General features: G+C 44.9%; 1 protein-coding gene across 4 annotated transcripts in view; it reads right to left on the bottom strand.

Moving 5' to 3' along the window:
- Nucleotides 1–16,473, bottom strand: part of RNF20 (ring finger protein 20) — a 42,472-nt gene that overhangs the window by 10,529 nt on the left and 15,470 nt on the right. For all 4 annotated transcript variants that reach the window (XM_029056176.1, XM_029056177.1, XM_029056179.2 and 1 more), the window contains 8 exons: nucleotides 15,232–15,350; nucleotides 9,564–9,710; nucleotides 9,320–9,397; nucleotides 9,074–9,193; nucleotides 4,558–4,737; nucleotides 1,725–1,860; nucleotides 1,242–1,363; nucleotides 495–877 (listed from right to left, as the gene is read on the bottom strand). In XM_029056176.1, the coding sequence (XP_028912009.1) occupies nucleotides 495–877; nucleotides 1,242–1,363; nucleotides 1,725–1,860; nucleotides 4,558–4,737; nucleotides 9,074–9,193; nucleotides 9,320–9,397; nucleotides 9,564–9,710; nucleotides 15,232–15,350 (1,285 nt within the window). The remainder of the gene's footprint in view (nucleotides 1–494; nucleotides 878–1,241; nucleotides 1,364–1,724; nucleotides 1,861–4,557; nucleotides 4,738–9,073; nucleotides 9,194–9,319; nucleotides 9,398–9,563; nucleotides 9,711–15,231; nucleotides 15,351–16,473) is intronic.

Here is a 16,473-nt window from a genome sequence, read left to right as displayed (position 1 = left end):
CTTAACAAATACAAATACCAACATTAGAAGGTGAAGTGGGCAGAATTGCGGGCCCAGAGTCAGGCTGAATCTAGCCCACAGTCTGGAATCATTTTGCCCAATTCTGCTACAGAGCACCAACAGTTAGCAGGCTGCTAAAATACCATATAACCAAATTAATGGAAGCAACACAGAAAAATAGGATATCTTCAGGGAAACGCAAGACAAAGAAATAACGTGGCTCAGTGGAAAGAGTCTGGGCTTTGGAGTCAGAGGTCATGGGTTCGAATCCCGGCTCGGCCACTTGTCAGCTGTGTGACTTTGGGCAAGTCACTTCACTTCTCGGTGCCTCAGTTACCTCATCTGTAAAATGGGGATTAAGACTGTGAGCCCCACGTGGGACAACCTGCTTCCCCCGTGTCTAACCCAGCGCTTAGAACAGTGCTCTGCACATAGTAAGCGCTTAACAAATACCAACATTATTATTATTAAATAACCGATAGTGTTGCTCTTACTTGAGATCGGCCTTCAGCTGTTTGATCACTTCTGCTTCCTTCTTCCTCCCGTCCTCATGTTTCCCTTTCTCCTTATCCTTGGTCGATTCTCTCTCCTTTTCTGACTCCTTCTGCTTTTGCTTCTCCCGCTCCCTCTCCTTTTCCTTCTCCCGTTCTCTCTCCTTTTCCTTCTCCCGCTCCCTCTCCTTCTCTCGCCTCTCGCGTTCTCGCTCCTCCTCGTCCCGTTTGGCTTTGGTGTCACTGGCTTCTTCCAGACCGGCCTTGGATGCAGACCCCTGGGTGGACGAGTCCTCTGCCTCCTGTTTGACTTCCACTGGCTCCTCCTTGGGATCTTCAGTGCTTGACTGGGACTGCAGGAGAGCACTACCACTACGTAGGCGGGTCTAAAAATCCACAAAGGAAAAACAAATACACAAACAAAAAAAATATAAACAAAAACTGGTAAGGAGGTGCTTGCAATCAACCCATGCTCTTCTTAGCTGCTAGCCGCCCCACCCCAGTAAGATTTCTCATGTGACCACGAGAGCAAAATCAGGAGCAATTTAAAATTCTTTGAAATCAAGGAACAGGCTGCAGTGTGCCCCGGGTCCATTATTAATAATACATAGCATCTCTATTTTTCCCAGGAGACAGCAATAAAAATCAAGCCAGGGGTATTTATAGTATGGTAGGGAAAGCAATAGAGCACTAAAAGGCAAACATCTCCTCCCTGTTTTGATGCAGTGCACATGTTCTTCATGCAGTTACCTTACTCAGGTCAGACTGAGCCTCTCTCAATTTCCGCTTGTACCTTAGGACTTCCCCCTTTAGCTGGTGGTTATGATTCTGAAGGCTACTGATGAGGTGACGCATTTCTCGATTTATAGGCCCTAAAACACCAAAATAATGAAAAGGCAAGAAGGTCAAAGGCAACAGAAACTTCCAAAAGAACAATGTAGGGAAGGGAAAAGGGGAAATATTACACACGGAGTTTGGTTGGGTTTTTTTTTTTGGGGGGGCGGCAAAGAGGAAGGAATTAGTCACAAGTTTAGGTAAGCCTAAATTACACTGTGAAAAACTGAGTCACAAGACAATGTCAAGAACTGACCATGTTGGGGTCACTGCAAATCAATTTTATTTACTGTTAATCCCATAAAATCAGCAATTCAATCACTGCCCCCTTTTGGGATAGGCACTTGCAGTTACATATTCCATTCTAGAGGAGAGAGAGAGAGAGTGAAAGACTTATACCTGCTTGTTCATTAGCTGCCAGTGTCTGTTCAAATTCTATCCTCAACATCTCATACTCCTTGCGGACCTGTGCCAATGTGTCTTCTAGCTGTATGACTTCTGTCCTCAACTTCTTGTGGAGACTGACCTCATCCCGCTGAAATAAATGAGGGAGAAAAAAACAATTCAACTAAAATTCAATTAAATACCTTTGGAATTCAGATCAACCCAGAAAGAAAGATTAAAGCCAGTAAGCATAAGCTTCTCTAAGAGTTCCCTTCCCTCACGTACATGTTATTCTGCCCCTCCACTTACTTCGTCAACTTTCCTGGCTGTCTCAGGAGATTCACCTTTTGTGTCGGAAAGCTAACAGATGCTTTATACCCCCATCCTTTCTCACTTCATGAAAAAAATCACACTCGCTCTCACAGCATCTCCTTTTCCCTCACTCTTCAGTGTATCAACATCTGTCAAGATTCAGTTCTGGATCATTTGCTTTTCTTGTTTTAATATGCTCACTTCATTCATTCAGGAAACTCTCAAATCTAGAACACCAGTCCTCATAATCATCCCTTTCCTTCCTACCTCCAGGACATCTTAATTTGGTTACACCATCACCATACTGAACTTGATGCAACTAAAAATGAATTATTAAAGCCTCTTTTCTTAGCTTTCCTATCACTTGTCACCATAGTACCACTAGTGTCCTAGAATCCAATTGAATGTGGAAGGTTCAAGACAAAGCTATTATTATCATTATCATCATCATCAAGGCTGCAATGGTGGTGGTGTCAAAAGTGACAGGAAAGTCAGACGGAGGAGCTCAGTTTTGAACGACTTTAAGGTGCTGACAGATCATCCATGTGGAGATGTCCTGGAGGTGGGAGGAGACAGAGTGTAAAGGTGAGAATACAGGCCTGGTGAGCTGTAGATCAGGGTATCATCTGCACAGAGTTGGTAGCTGGCTGACTGAGCTCCTCATCTTCCCTCCCAAACCCGGTCCTCTCCCAGACTTCTCTATCACCGTGGATGGCACGACCATCCTTCCCGTCTCTCAGGCCCGCAATCTCGGTGTCATCCTTGACTCGTCTCTCTCGTTCACCCCACACATCCTATCCGTTACCAAGACCTGCCAGTTTCACCTCTACAATATCGCCAAGATCCGCCCTTTCCTCTCCACCCAAACGGCTACCTTACTGTTACAGGCTCTCGTTATATCCCGGCTAGACTACTGTGTCAGCCTTCTCTCTGACCTCCCTCCTCTCTCGCCCCGCTCCAGTCTATTCTTCACTCCGCTGCCGGCTCATCTTCCTGCAGAAACGATCTGGGCATGTCACTCCCCTTCTTAAACAACTCCAGTGGTTGCCAATCAACCTCCGCTCCAAACAAAAACTCCTCACTCTAGGCTTCAAGGCTCTCCATCACCTTGCCCCTTCCTACCTCTCCTCCCTTCTCTCTTTCTACCACCCACCCCGCACGCTCCGCTCCTCTGCCGCCCACCTCCTCGCCGTCCCTCGGTCTCGCCTATCCCGCCGTCGACCCCTGGGTCACGTCCTCCCACGGTCCTGGAATGCCCTCCCTCCTCACCTCCGCCAAACTGATTCTCTTTCCCTCTTCAAAACCCTACTTAAAACTCACCTCCTCCAAGAGGCGTTCCCAGACTGAGCTCCTCTTCTCCCTCTACTCCCTCTGCCATCCCCCCTTTACCTCTCCGCAGCTAAACCCTCTTTTTCCCCTTTTCCCTCTGCTCCTCCACTTCTCCCTTCCCATCCCCACAGCACTGTACTCGTCCGCTCAACTGTATATATTTTCGTTACCCTATTTATTTTGTTAATGAATTGTACATCGCCTTGATTCTATTTAGTTGCCATTGTTTTTACGAGATGTTCTTCCCCTTGACTCTATTTGTTGCCATTGTTCTTGTCTGTCCATCTCCCCCGATTAGACTGTAAGCCCGTCAAACGGCAGGGACTGTCTCTGTTGCCGACTTGTTCATCCCAAGCGCTTAGTACAGTGCTCTGCACATAGTAAGCGCTCAATAAATACTATTGAATGAATGAATGAAAGGTGAGCAGTTGAGGTCCCTGAGAGAATGAGTTTAGAGCAAAGAGTAAAAAGACCCAAAAGAGATTCTTGAAGAACACCCACATTTCAAGGGATGAAGCAGGGTGGCCTAGTGGAAAGAGCATGGGTCTGGGAGTCAGCAGGACCTAGGTTCTAATCCCAGCTCTGTCTCTTGTCTGCTGTGACACCCTGGGCAAGTCACTTCACTTTTCTGTGCCTGAGTTTCCTCATCTGTAAAATGGGGATTAAGACTGTGAGCTCCATGTGGGACAGGGATGCTAACCAGCCTGATTAGCTTGTATCTACCCCAGCACTCAGTACACTGCCTAGCATATAGTAAGCGCTTAACAAATACCATAAAAAAAAGGAGAGGAAGACAAAGAGCCAGCAAAGGAGATTGAGAAAGAGCAGAGAGGTAGGAAGTGAAATCAGAAGAGTATTGGGTCAAAATGAAACCAAGCTTAGGGAGTGCTCAAAAGTATCAAAGGTAACCAAAGATTGAAGAACATTAGGTCACAATAGAGCCCATTATCTTAGATCGCAAACCCAAGGGCGTACTCTAATATCACCAGTGCTAAGTTTGGTGATCCTGCTCAAAGCAATATGGAATTCTTACTCTGTCCCAGAAAAGAAAAGGAGGGCTCAATTCTTGGAAGGTGAGCATTGTGTCTACACAACACTTCAAGCAAGGAATTGGGAAATATCGATGGAGAAAAGGTTCTGCTGATCTCTTTTGGGGAGGGGGGGAATGAAATGGTCAAAAAGGCAAGAGAAAACAATAGGCTACTACCTCAATGAGCTCCACCTGGCGCTGATGGGTCCCCCGAGTACCGTGAAGCAGGGTGCGAGCCTCATCCAAGTGTGCTTTCAGCTGGAGGCTCTCATTGTAAAGAACGGAGAACTGTGACTGCATACACCGGTATTCTGGGGTCTCCTTTACCACCTCTTCCACAGCACTCCGCAACTCCACCTGCACAAAAGGAGGGAAGACAGAAACATTGCTGGAATCCATTTCAAACAACACCTCAAACAGCAATTGAGTTTTATAAGTACTAGCGTGAGGCAGAAGTCTTTGGAAAACCAACTTCAAACCACCACATTCAGAATTATGAAACTGCATGAAGTATTTGCAGGAAAGCAGAAACAAGTTCCTAAGGTTGACAGTTCTGAATTCTCTCCATATAATAACATATGATATATATCATATAATATATATTATAGTATATGTATTATATATAGTACATATATAAAGATTGTACCTAGATTGTGAAGTCCTTGAGGGACTTATCTTCCCACCCAAACCTGTCCTCCCCGTCACTTTCCCACCACTGTAGACAGCACCACTATCCTTCTTGTCTCACAAGTCCATAATCTTGGCGTTAATCCTTGACTCTTCTCTGTCATTCAACCCACATATTCAACCCATCACTAAATCTTGTCGGTTCCACCTTCACAACGTCGCTAAAATCCGCCCCTTCCTCTCCATCCAAACTGCTACCACGTTAATCCAACCACTTATCCTATCCTGCCTTGATTATTGTATCAGCTTCCTTGCTGACCTCCCTGCCTCCTTTCTCTCCCCACTCCAGTCCATACTTCACTCTGCTGCCCAGATCATTTTCCTACAAAAACATTCAGACCATGTTTCCCCAATCCTCAGAAACTGCAGTGGTTGCCCTTCCACCTCCGCATCAGACAAAATTTCCTCGCCATTGGCTTTAAAGCACTCCATCACCTTGCCCCCTCCTACCTCACCTCGCTACTCTCCTACCACAACCCAGCCCGCACACTTCACTCCTCTAATGCTAACCTTTTCACTGAACCTCGGCCTCATTTCTTTTGCCACCGACCTCTCGCTGACATCCCGCCTCTGGCCCGGAATGCCCTCCTTCATCATATCTGACAGACGGTTACTCTCCCCCGCTTCAAAGCCTTATTGAAGACACATCTCCTCCCAGAGGCCTTCCCTAAGCCCTCTTTTCCTTTTTAACTGCCTTCTGTGTTGCCCTGACTTGCTCCCTTTATTCATCCCCCACCTTCCGGCCCCACAGCACTTATATATATATATCTGCAGTTTATATTAATGTCTGTCTCCCCCTCTAGACTGTAAGCTTGTTGTGGGCAGGGAATGTGTTGGTTTATTGTTATATTGTACTCTCCCAAGCACTTAATACAGTGCTTTGCGCACAGTAAGTGCTCAATAAATACAACTGAATTGAATGAATGTATGAATGGATGGGATGTCTATTGTGCTCTGCCAAGGATTTAGTACAGTGCTCTACACAGAGTAAGTACTCAATAGATACCACTGATTGATTGGTATTAGCAGTTTAAACAGATCCACATCCACTTATTTCTCCAATGATCCAATCCCATGACTTCCCCTAGAGTAAAAAGTGATACCCTAGACAAAGGCTTTTTTTTTTTTTAATATATGTGATTAGAAGAGAAACTGGCTGATTCATCCAGAAATCCTGCTTTGCCCTCTCAACTCTCATGCTTGCTGTTAAAGGGACATAACAGTGGGGGAAGGGGGGGTCGCTTATACTTAAGTTTTTCTGCAAATTGTCACGACTTGAACTTTAAGCAACCTCAAAGAGCCCACTCCAGACATATCTGTTTAGGAAAGAATTCCCAGACATTTAGCAAAACCAGAATGCAGGGAGGATCTTAATTACTGGGACTCTCCTTTCTAATCTGGTAGGCTTTACCATGGGTCAATGTCTGTGAAAATGTATATTAATTTTAGCCAGGGGTAGAAAAAATCCTGGGGGTTCATTTGTCCAAGCTGCCAAAAGTGTTGTCTTAGTAAGCAAAAAATGCCTCAGCTTGTCACTCCTCCATCTTCCCGACACCACATGGCCTTTCTGGGTGGTTCTAAAGTCCTACATCTACCAGAGTAGTGAAAGGGGAGGAGCTGAAATATGATTCTCCAGGCCTTCCAGCACCCTAACCAGATGATGCAGGGGAGCTTTGACGCTCTGACTCTCCTTCCTAACATGCCTCCTTCAAATTCACAAAGGTACACTAGAGGACATATTCACACAAGAATTCACAAACATCCTCCATGCCCTGTCACAGAGACAAAGAAGGAATGGGCTACAATTCAGGCTCATAGGAAGATGGACACATACCAACTCACACCAGGAGAGAGAGCACAAAAAAGTTTAAAACCAGAGACTTAGAGACAATAATAATAATAACAATAACAGTATCTGTTAAGTGTTTACTATGGGTCAAGCGCTGTTCTAAGTACTGGGGTGTAGATACAAGTTAATCAGGTTGCACACAGTCCCTGTTGTACATGGGGCTCACGGTCTAAGTAGGAGGGAGAATAAGCACTGAATCCCCATTTTACAGATGAAGAATCTAAGACCTAGAGAAATTAAGTAACTTGCCCAAGGTCACAGCAGAACCCAGGTCCCCTAACTCCCAGGCCTGTGCTCTTTCCACTAGGCCACAATGCTTTGGGGGTGGGTGGGGGTGAGAGGGGAGAGGGGGAGGGAGAAACCAAGTTAAATGGACAGGAAACAAAGGAAGGAAGAAAGAGAATGAAAAGTACATCCTCTCTGTAATCCAGATAAAGAACCCAGATATTTCTGCTAGAAATTTCTGAAGACAAGAGTTATCTAGCACAGTTGGCCTGATTATTCAAAATTTGGTTATGTATGGAATAATGTTTTCTAAAAATGACTGAATGTCCTCCTATGATCAGATTACCACTATGGACATTTTAATAGTATTAGTAATGGGAAAAACACACAAAAAGCATGCCGGGAAATGAAATTCCAGGATTAAACCTACAGGGTTGGCAGGCTGGAAAAAAAAAATCACATCTCTTGCCTGAACTTAAAAGCAGAATCCTACTGAAATGAAGGGATCAAGAGAAAAGAATTGTGAAACCCACTCTGGTCATATCAAAACATATCCAGACTTCATGTATAGGATAAAATACATTGAAAGTATCCCATTTTTCAGGTATGCATTCTGGCTATCCTTTTCAAAATTGAGGGTGCTAAAAGTAATTACAAAAAAAACCACTTATAAAATGTAAAATAGAATGGCCTTGTAGAAAGAACATGGGACTGGGATCCAGTAGATGGGGGGGTTCTCATCCCAGTACTGCCACTGGCGCACTATGTGACCTTGGACAAGTCACTTAACCTCCATGTACTGAACATGGTGCTTGGCATATAGTCCGTATTTAGAAAACACAATTTAAAGATATCATCATGGAATAGGTAGAGATCGTTTCTTCTGCTTATAATTGAAGGTTCCTAATCAGTTTTTAAAATCACATCAATCTGCATTAGTTTATGCTGCTATTTTACTTTCTTTCCAACTATCATTTCAATAAGCCTTCCTTCCATATTATTTTAATAAAGTCTAATCTCACTGAAAAAATCATCACACCCAATCATATGGCCAAGACCACCATATTAGGGAAGAGATTAATTATTGATCTTTTGAGCTTTCCAGGGCAAAAGCAGACAAGAGATTTTTCAGGGTCTTGCCTGATTTAACCCATTTGCTACTCCCTAAATAGCTTTGATATACTTAGTGTTGAACCCGGGAAATCAACAGAAAAACAAACAAAACATTTTGAACAGTGTTATATTTTCCTGACTAAATTGGATTTCAAATGATTTCTGAATCCATCCTAGTTCTGCCACAGGCAATCCAACATACATTTTGGAATCTGAGATCTGGTAGATTTGGTCATCCTGGAATAGAGAGCCCTTGGCAAAACAGGGTTATACTGGTTCGTTGCACACTATGTGCACAATATGACCGGAACCATGGGCCGCCCCCCCACTCAAGAGGAGAATTTTACCGTCCATTATAGTGTCTTCTTGGAATACAAAGGCTGACTCTATACACTTTGCATCTGGACTCTTTCAATCCCCGACACCTCTGACTTCCCAGGGGGCAGAGGAGGAGCTGGGTAATTAATAGTTGGGGGCCCTAACACACAATATGTGACCTGAAAAGTATGGAACATTACGCCAGAAGCGGTCTAGAGAAACCAGAGCACTAATATTGGTCAAGGCAGCTGCCCACTATTTAACAATTTAGTAGATCGTGTCATACTGGGTGGAAAGCCACTCCTCAATTTATCAGGTTCCTGAATCAAATAATGAATCAATTGCATATTTCAGCACCCGCTGTGTGCAGAACCCTGCACTAAGAGCTTGGGAGAGTACAACGCAATAGAGTTGGTAGAGAGGTTCCCTGCCCACCACGTGCCTCCAGGCTAGAGGAAAACAAAGTTGCCCAGAACAGCTCCTGGGAGATGTCTTCCTTACCTTAAGCTTTTCATTCTGTGTGGTCACCTCTTCAAAGTCCTGACGTAGTTTCTCCAGCTCCGAATGGCGGTTCTCAGCCAACTCTTTGTTCTCCTCAAGTTCTGCGTTCATCTCTTCAAACTGGAGGCCAAGTAAGGACGGAGAGGTTTGAAAAATCAGATCACTGCTTCCCTCCGCTTTCCACTTCCCCCTGAAAGACCGCCCTAATAGCACATGTGAACACCACCCCCTAGCCACCGACTTTACCTTGCGAGCGTTGATAGTGATCGTGCCTCCGTACAGGCTGCTCCCCGCTCCATATACCTTATAGCCTTTTGAGTTAACCTGAGGAGGACAAGATTTTATTTCCAAAATCCTATGATACCCCTCCCATGCCCCAATTCCTCCCAGCTGGTAGCCCCAAAGCCCACCTCCAGGTTTATCTTCTGTACAGGTAGTTCCGTTTCTCTCTGTAAGGGTGCTAAAAAACTGGAACAGAATCCGTACGTACCCGCTCTAGGACCTCTGCTAGGTGCCGGTTTAGCCGCTGCTCCCTCTTACGGATCTTGTCAATGTCCCACTGGAGGTCATCGATCATGGTCTCCAGGACAGAAACTCGAGATTCTGCAGTCTCCACTTTGCCCTGTAACTTGGAGAACTGGGGTCGAAAACCGACACACGGGGGGAAATTGAGGTGCCTGGGTTAGAAAGGGATCACTTGGTATTTCCTAGTTGGGTTTCCAAATTCCTCTGCTCTAGCCCTCTGCCCACAGACCATAACAGTGTCTTGTTACAAAAAGACAGCATCCATCTCTTTCCCTCCCCGACACGAGGGCAAAAGCTGGAAGAGTAGCATCCCTGCAAACGGTCCCCTTTTTTCTCTCCCAACAGGCCAGAAAGAATTGGGGAGGCAGTGTGGTCTAAATGGAAAGGGCATGGGACTGGGAGCCAAGAGTTTAACACAGTGCTTGGCACATAGTCATCGCTTAATAGATACCATAAAAAACCAACAACATATATCTGGACAAAAAGAATTCATGCCTGACCATTTCCAACCTTTCTTCTTCCTCCCATTATTTGTTGGGAGTATGTATTCATGCCAGCTTTTTTTATTCTTGAAGAATAGTCCTAAAGTAGGAATGAAAGGCAGCCTGAGAGAAAAACTCCCATCCCATGTGGCAATAATTGTCTACCCATCCTGTTCCCTCAAATGGCACCATCATTAAAAACAACTGATTGACAACAGAGAATCAGTGTGGCTTAGTGGAAAGAGCATGGGCCTGGAAGACCAAAGACCTGGGCTCTAATTCCAGTTCTGCCACTTGCCTGCTGGGGCACCTTAGGCGAGTCACTTAACTTCTCTGTGCCTCAGTTTCCTCATTGGTAAAAGAAGGATGCAATACCTGTTCTCCCTCCTACTTAAACTGTGAGACCTAGGTGGGTCAGGTAGTATTTATGGCCTGATTATCTTGATTCTACCCCAGCACTTAGTATAGGCTTGACACATAGTAACTGCTTTAAAAAAATACCACAATTATTTTTAACAACTGCCAGTCAAATGCTATTTTGTTTTTCTGTTTTGCTACTAAATTGAACTCACCCTGAGAATAAGACTTCAAGGACATCATAAAAATCTCTGCTCTTCTCACCTTATTTAGGTGCCTCACACCTGCATAAATAGTAGCTGTATTAATAAAAATCCTACAGAAGCAACTGCCAACTCCTTCCTGCCTTTTCCTTCTATACTTTTTTTCCTTCTTCTACCTGCTTTTCTATCTATGAATAATTTTACATTAGTTAGTAAGCTCCTTGAGGGTAGGGAACAAATATTAGCTACTGTTGTACTCTCCCAAGCCCTTAGTACAGTGATTGTGACTTAGTAGAGAGAGACCCAATAAACACCACTGATGATGAGCTCTGTATGAATCTCAAAGGGTCTGCTCCAACATTAGACTGGCTAAGCGCTGGAACAGAGTAAACACTCCAAAGAGTCTAAGCAAATGAGATAGGATCCACACTTCCGGACGAGATTAAAATCCGGTTTGCTCTTTTGTTTCTTGCAACTCACCTGGAAAACATTTCAATCCACATAGGGAAAAAGACTGATCTGCTCTCATCCCTACTGGTCATGTCAGAAATATCTGGAATGGGAAATTAATCTAGAACATGTTTGCTGTTTGAACCATGTCACTCCCTGCTTTTATCCCCCCACACAAACACACACCTTCAGCAACTTTCACCTTCACCACACTTAATAAGGATTCAGCTCTGTATTACTTTCCTTGGCTCAAAGGTCTTCTCTTTACTGAAAGGGACTCTTCCCAAGTTCCCAAGTCAGGACAGGGGTTGTGTCCAACCTGACAACCTTATATTTAACTCAGTGCTTAAAACAGTGCTTGGCACAAAGTACTTTAACAAATCCAATAATATTAATGATAATTCTTCAAACAAAAAACCCCACCAATAATGGCAGAAGAGGAGTGAAGAGGCCAAACTGTGATAAAGATCACCTTTCTATCCATTGTAGCCATTTGGAGCCATATATAGGGTTATCCCAGTGTTTGTGTACCTTTCTCACAGCATATGATCAACTCACTTGTTAGAATTCTGGACTATCTCAGTAGTGCCAAATTCCATGAAAGGACAATTATCAGAATTTCCCAAGTTAAAATTCCCCTTCCATTATTGCTAAGAAACTTGGGCATTTTCCCTATGGAAGATGAGCTTAACTACATTCGTTAAAATGTAGACTCCTTTAAGAACTCTGCTTCTCATAAGACTTCATAAAAATGTCAATTTTCATTTTTTCCTCATTACTGCAGTCCATCAAAACCTGTTTTTGTTCGGTTTTTGGTTCCCTTCCCCTCCCTCCCCACCCCACCCCTCCCTCCCCCACTTCCCTTTGTGGCCTTTGTTACTGTGCAGCAATCAAAATGCACACAGTGACCTCAAGCAGGGAAAATCTGATAAAGTAGGTCAAACTGAGCTCAGTGTTCAGCTCTGGAACCATCACTAGCCATCATTCTCAAGGTGACAGGGAAGTCCTATTACTGACTGTTATTATTATTATGACATTTATTAAGCACTTACTTTTTGAAGTGCTGGAATAGTTACGAGCTAATCAGGTCGGTCACAGTCCCCGTCTCACATGGGGCTCCCAGTCTAAGTAGGAGGGAAAACAGGCATTGAATCCCCATTTTATAGAGGATGAAACCAAGGCAAGAGAAGTTAAGTGACTTGCCCAAAGGCACACAGCAGGCAACTGGCAGGGCCAGGATTACAATCCAGGTCCTTTGACTCCCAGGCCTGTACTCTTTCCACCAGGCCCTGATGCTTCCCATACTACGTCAACTAGCCCAGAACTAATTTTGGAATATTTAGCCCTCACACTCCTGCCCCTTCAGAAGCAAGACCTTAGTATACAGCACAGAGTCAAAGTTAGGGGAGCTGAAGCCGTGCTTACTGAGTATACCCAGGGTGATATCCCAAAGTCACCCTACAGAGTTAGCCGCATAGGTATTTTTAATACTATTTTTAAATAATGCCCATCACGAAAATGTTTAGCTTAGGATGACGTTGTTGCTTTTTCATTCGTTTTACCATTAAGGAAATAAACTCAAGAAGGCTAACGATTTAGCCAAGTAAATTATAGTGGCGAAGCCTAGATTATAATACTTGTCCCAAGTTTACAGTCAGAGTCACACAACTGCCTTACATTATATTCTGAACTGAGGTCAGTCCTTGGGCTGGCCCAACTACCACAACATGGCCTAGTGGAAAGAGCATGGGCTTGGGAGTCAGAGGACCTGGGTTCTAATCCCGGCTCTGCCACCTGCCTGCTGAGGGACCTTGGGCACGAGTTCTCACTGCCTCAGTTTCCACATCATAAATGGTATCTATTGAGCGGTTATTGTGTGCAAAACACTGTAAAATGGAGATCACATATCTGTTCTTCCTCCTACATAGACTGTGAGCTCCATGTGTGAATATCAATCGTATTTATTGAGCGCTTACTGTATGCAGAGCACTGTACTAAGCACTTGGAAAGTACAATATAGCAATAGAAACAATCCCTGCCCACAACAGGTATCTACCCCGGTGCTAGAACAGTGCTTGATATATAGTAAGCACGTAACACATATTATCATTACTACAACTTTTAAGCACTTCACTCCTTCACTCCGCAGAATCCACCTTCTCAAAGGTCTCCAATGATCTCTCTTGCCAAATCCAACGGCCTCTACTCCGCCCTAATCCTCCTCGACCACTCAGCTGCCTCCGACACTATCGACCACCCCCTTCTCCGGGAAATATTATCCAACTTCAGCTTTGCTGACTGTCCTCTCCTGTTTCTCCCCCTATCTCTCTGGTCACTCATTCTCAGTCTCTTTTGTGAGCTCCTCCTCTGCCTCCCATCCCCTAACTATGGGTGGTCCTCAAGGTCCCCGTCTGTTTTCCATCTACACCTAATCCCATGGCTTCAACTACCGCCTCTATGCAGGTAGTCTACATCTTGGTATACATCTATACATCTCCAGCCTTGATCTCTCTTCCTCTCTGCAGTCTTGCATCTCCTCCTGTCTTCAAGACCTCTCTACTTGGATTTTCTGCCGTCACCTCAAACTTATGTCCAAAAAAGAACTCCTTATCTTTCCAAACCCTGTCCTCCTCCTGACATTCCCATCACTGTAGACAGCACCATCATCCTTCCCATCTCACAAGTCCATAACCTTGGTGTTGTCCTTGCCTCCTCTCTCTCATCCAACCCACATAGTCAGTCTACACTAAATCCTGTCGGTTCAACCTTCACAACATTGCTAAAATCCATCCTTTCTTCTCTATCCAAACCGCTACCACGTTAATCCATCCACTTATCCTATCCCGCCTTGATTACTGTATCAGCTTCCTTGCTGACCTCCCTGCCTCCTGTCCATGCTTCTTCACTCTGTTGCCCAGATCATTTTTCTACAAAAACATTCAGTCCATGTTTTCCCAGTCCTCAAGAAACTGCAGCGGTTGCCCTTCCACCTCTGCAGACAAAATCTCCTCACCATTGACTTTAAAGCAGTCAATCACCTTGCCCCCTCCTACCTCACCACACTACTCTCCTATTACAACCTAGCCCGCACCTTCGCTCCTCTAATGCCAACCTACTCACTGTACCTCTATCTCATCTATCTTGCCACCAACTTCTCGTCCACTTCCTGCCTCTAGCCTGGAAGCCGTCCCTTTTCATATCTAACAGATGATTACTCTCTCCACCTTCAGAGTCTTATTGAAATCACATCTCCTCAAAGAGGCCTTCTCTGAATAAGCCCTCATTTGCTTCCTTCCCCACTCCCTTCTGTGTCGCCCTGACTTGTCCCCCTTACTCACCACTACTTCCCCCTCAGCACTTAGGTACAGATCCACAGTTTATATTACTGTCTATCTCCCCTTCTAGAATGTAAGCTCTTTGTGGGCGGGGAATGTGTCTGTTATATTGTTGTGTTGTACTCTTCCAAGCAATTAGCATAGTACCCTGCACACAGTACGCGCTCAATAAAATATGACTGATTAATTAAGCAGCAGTCCTATGTCCTATGCAGTGCTGAGATGGTTCTTCTAAAGTCAAGAGAACACACTTTGCTGACTTCTGCCTGCCAGACGATAGCTCCTGGACAGGTTTCATTTTAACCAACCACTCAAATGACTTCTGCTTCTACCCTAACCCTGATAAAATATAGGAAGTGGAATCTCGGTGAGCTCAGGGAAGCACAAGTCAATGCACCATCACTTGTGACCATTCCCTTCTTCCCCTTCCTCTCAGTTCTCGAATTTTAGAAGATACCTAAATGTGGACTCCAAGGCTAATCAATCTGTCCACCTCAAGGATCACTCTTTCTTAACAACCTCAGCTATGCTCTCATTTCATCTGTTGCAGACCAATCTCATCGAAGGATCCTAAAAGTACAAAGCACATGGATATGAAATCTTTTGTTATTTTTGCCAATGTGCCGTACCCCCTTTAAACCTTCCCTCAAATCTCAGATTCTTCAAATCCATGCTGCCTTATGCTACACCTCCTTGCAGGGAACAACGTCCTTCCTGCCTGTTCAGCGTAAAGACGCCAGGCTCCAGAGGAGGTCGAACCCTGCTCAAACCCCAAAATGACTGCGGTTCTCCTCTCTGTCAAATACCTCCTGTGACATGGTGCGGTGCTTGTCCTGCAGGAGATCTGCCAACTCCTGAAGCCGCCCATTCTCGTGAGAAAGGAGAGTGTTCAGCTCTTGGATTGCTTCCTCCATCATCAAACCATCTGGACAAAGAAAACGGTAGAGGTCAGTCACAATCAATCAATCAATCGTATTTATTGAGCATTTACTGCGTGCAGAGCGCTGTACTAAGCGCTGGGGGGACTAAAACATTACAATTTGACACATTCCCCACTCACATCGAGCTTGCAGTCTAGAGGGGAAGATAGACACCAATACAAACTATGGACCTATACATAAGTGTGGTGGGGCTGGGGGTGATGAGTAAAGGGAGCAAGTCAAGGCGATGCAGAAGGGGGCAGGAAAAGAGGAAATGAAGGCCCAGTCACGGAAGCCTCCCAGAGGAGATAGGCCCTCAACAAGGCCCTGAAGGCGGGGAGAGCGATCTTCCATTAGACATGAGAAAGAAGTGCGCTCTAGGCCAAAGGCAGGATGTAGATGAGAGGTCGGTGGCTAGATAGACGAGATCGAGGTACAGTGAGTACAGAGGGCTGGGTTGTAGTAGGAGAGCAGGGAGGTGAGGTAGGAGGGGCAAGATGATTGAATGCTTTAAAGCTGATAGGACAGAGTTTCTGTTGGATACGGAGGTAGATGGGCAACCACTGGAGGTTCTTGAGGAGTGGGAAAACATGGACTGAATTTTTTTATAGAAAAATGATCCGGGCAGCAGAATTAAATACGGACTGGAGTGGGGAGAGACAGGAGGCAGGGAAGTCAGCAAGGAGGCTGATACAGTAATCGAGGTGGGATAGGATAAACGCTTGGATTAACATGATAGCAGTTTGGATGGAGAGGAAAGGGCAGATTTTAACAATGTTGTGAAGGTTGAACTGACAGGATTTAGTGATAGATTGAATATGTGGGTTGAATGAGAGAGAGCAGTCAAGGATAACGCCTAGGTTACAGACTTGTGAGACAGGAAGGATGGTGGTGCCATCTACAGTGATAGGAAAGCCAGCGGAAGGACAGGGTTTTGGTGGGAAGATAAGGAGTTCAGATTTAGGCATGTTAAGTTTGAGGTGACAGCAGAACATCCAAATAGAGATGTCTTTAAGGCAGTAGGAAATGTGAGACTGCAGAGGAGAGAGATCAGGGCTAGAGATGTAGATTTGGGAATCATCCGCCTAGAGGTGATCGTTGAAGCCAAGGCTTCATGGGAGCAAATGA

This window comes from Ornithorhynchus anatinus, chromosome X5, assembly GCF_004115215.2.
Source record: "Ornithorhynchus anatinus isolate Pmale09 chromosome X5, mOrnAna1.pri.v4, whole genome shotgun sequence".
Lineage (NCBI taxonomy): Eukaryota > Metazoa > Chordata > Mammalia > Monotremata > Ornithorhynchidae > Ornithorhynchus > Ornithorhynchus anatinus.
This window is presented reverse-complemented; position numbering and strand designations above follow the sequence as displayed.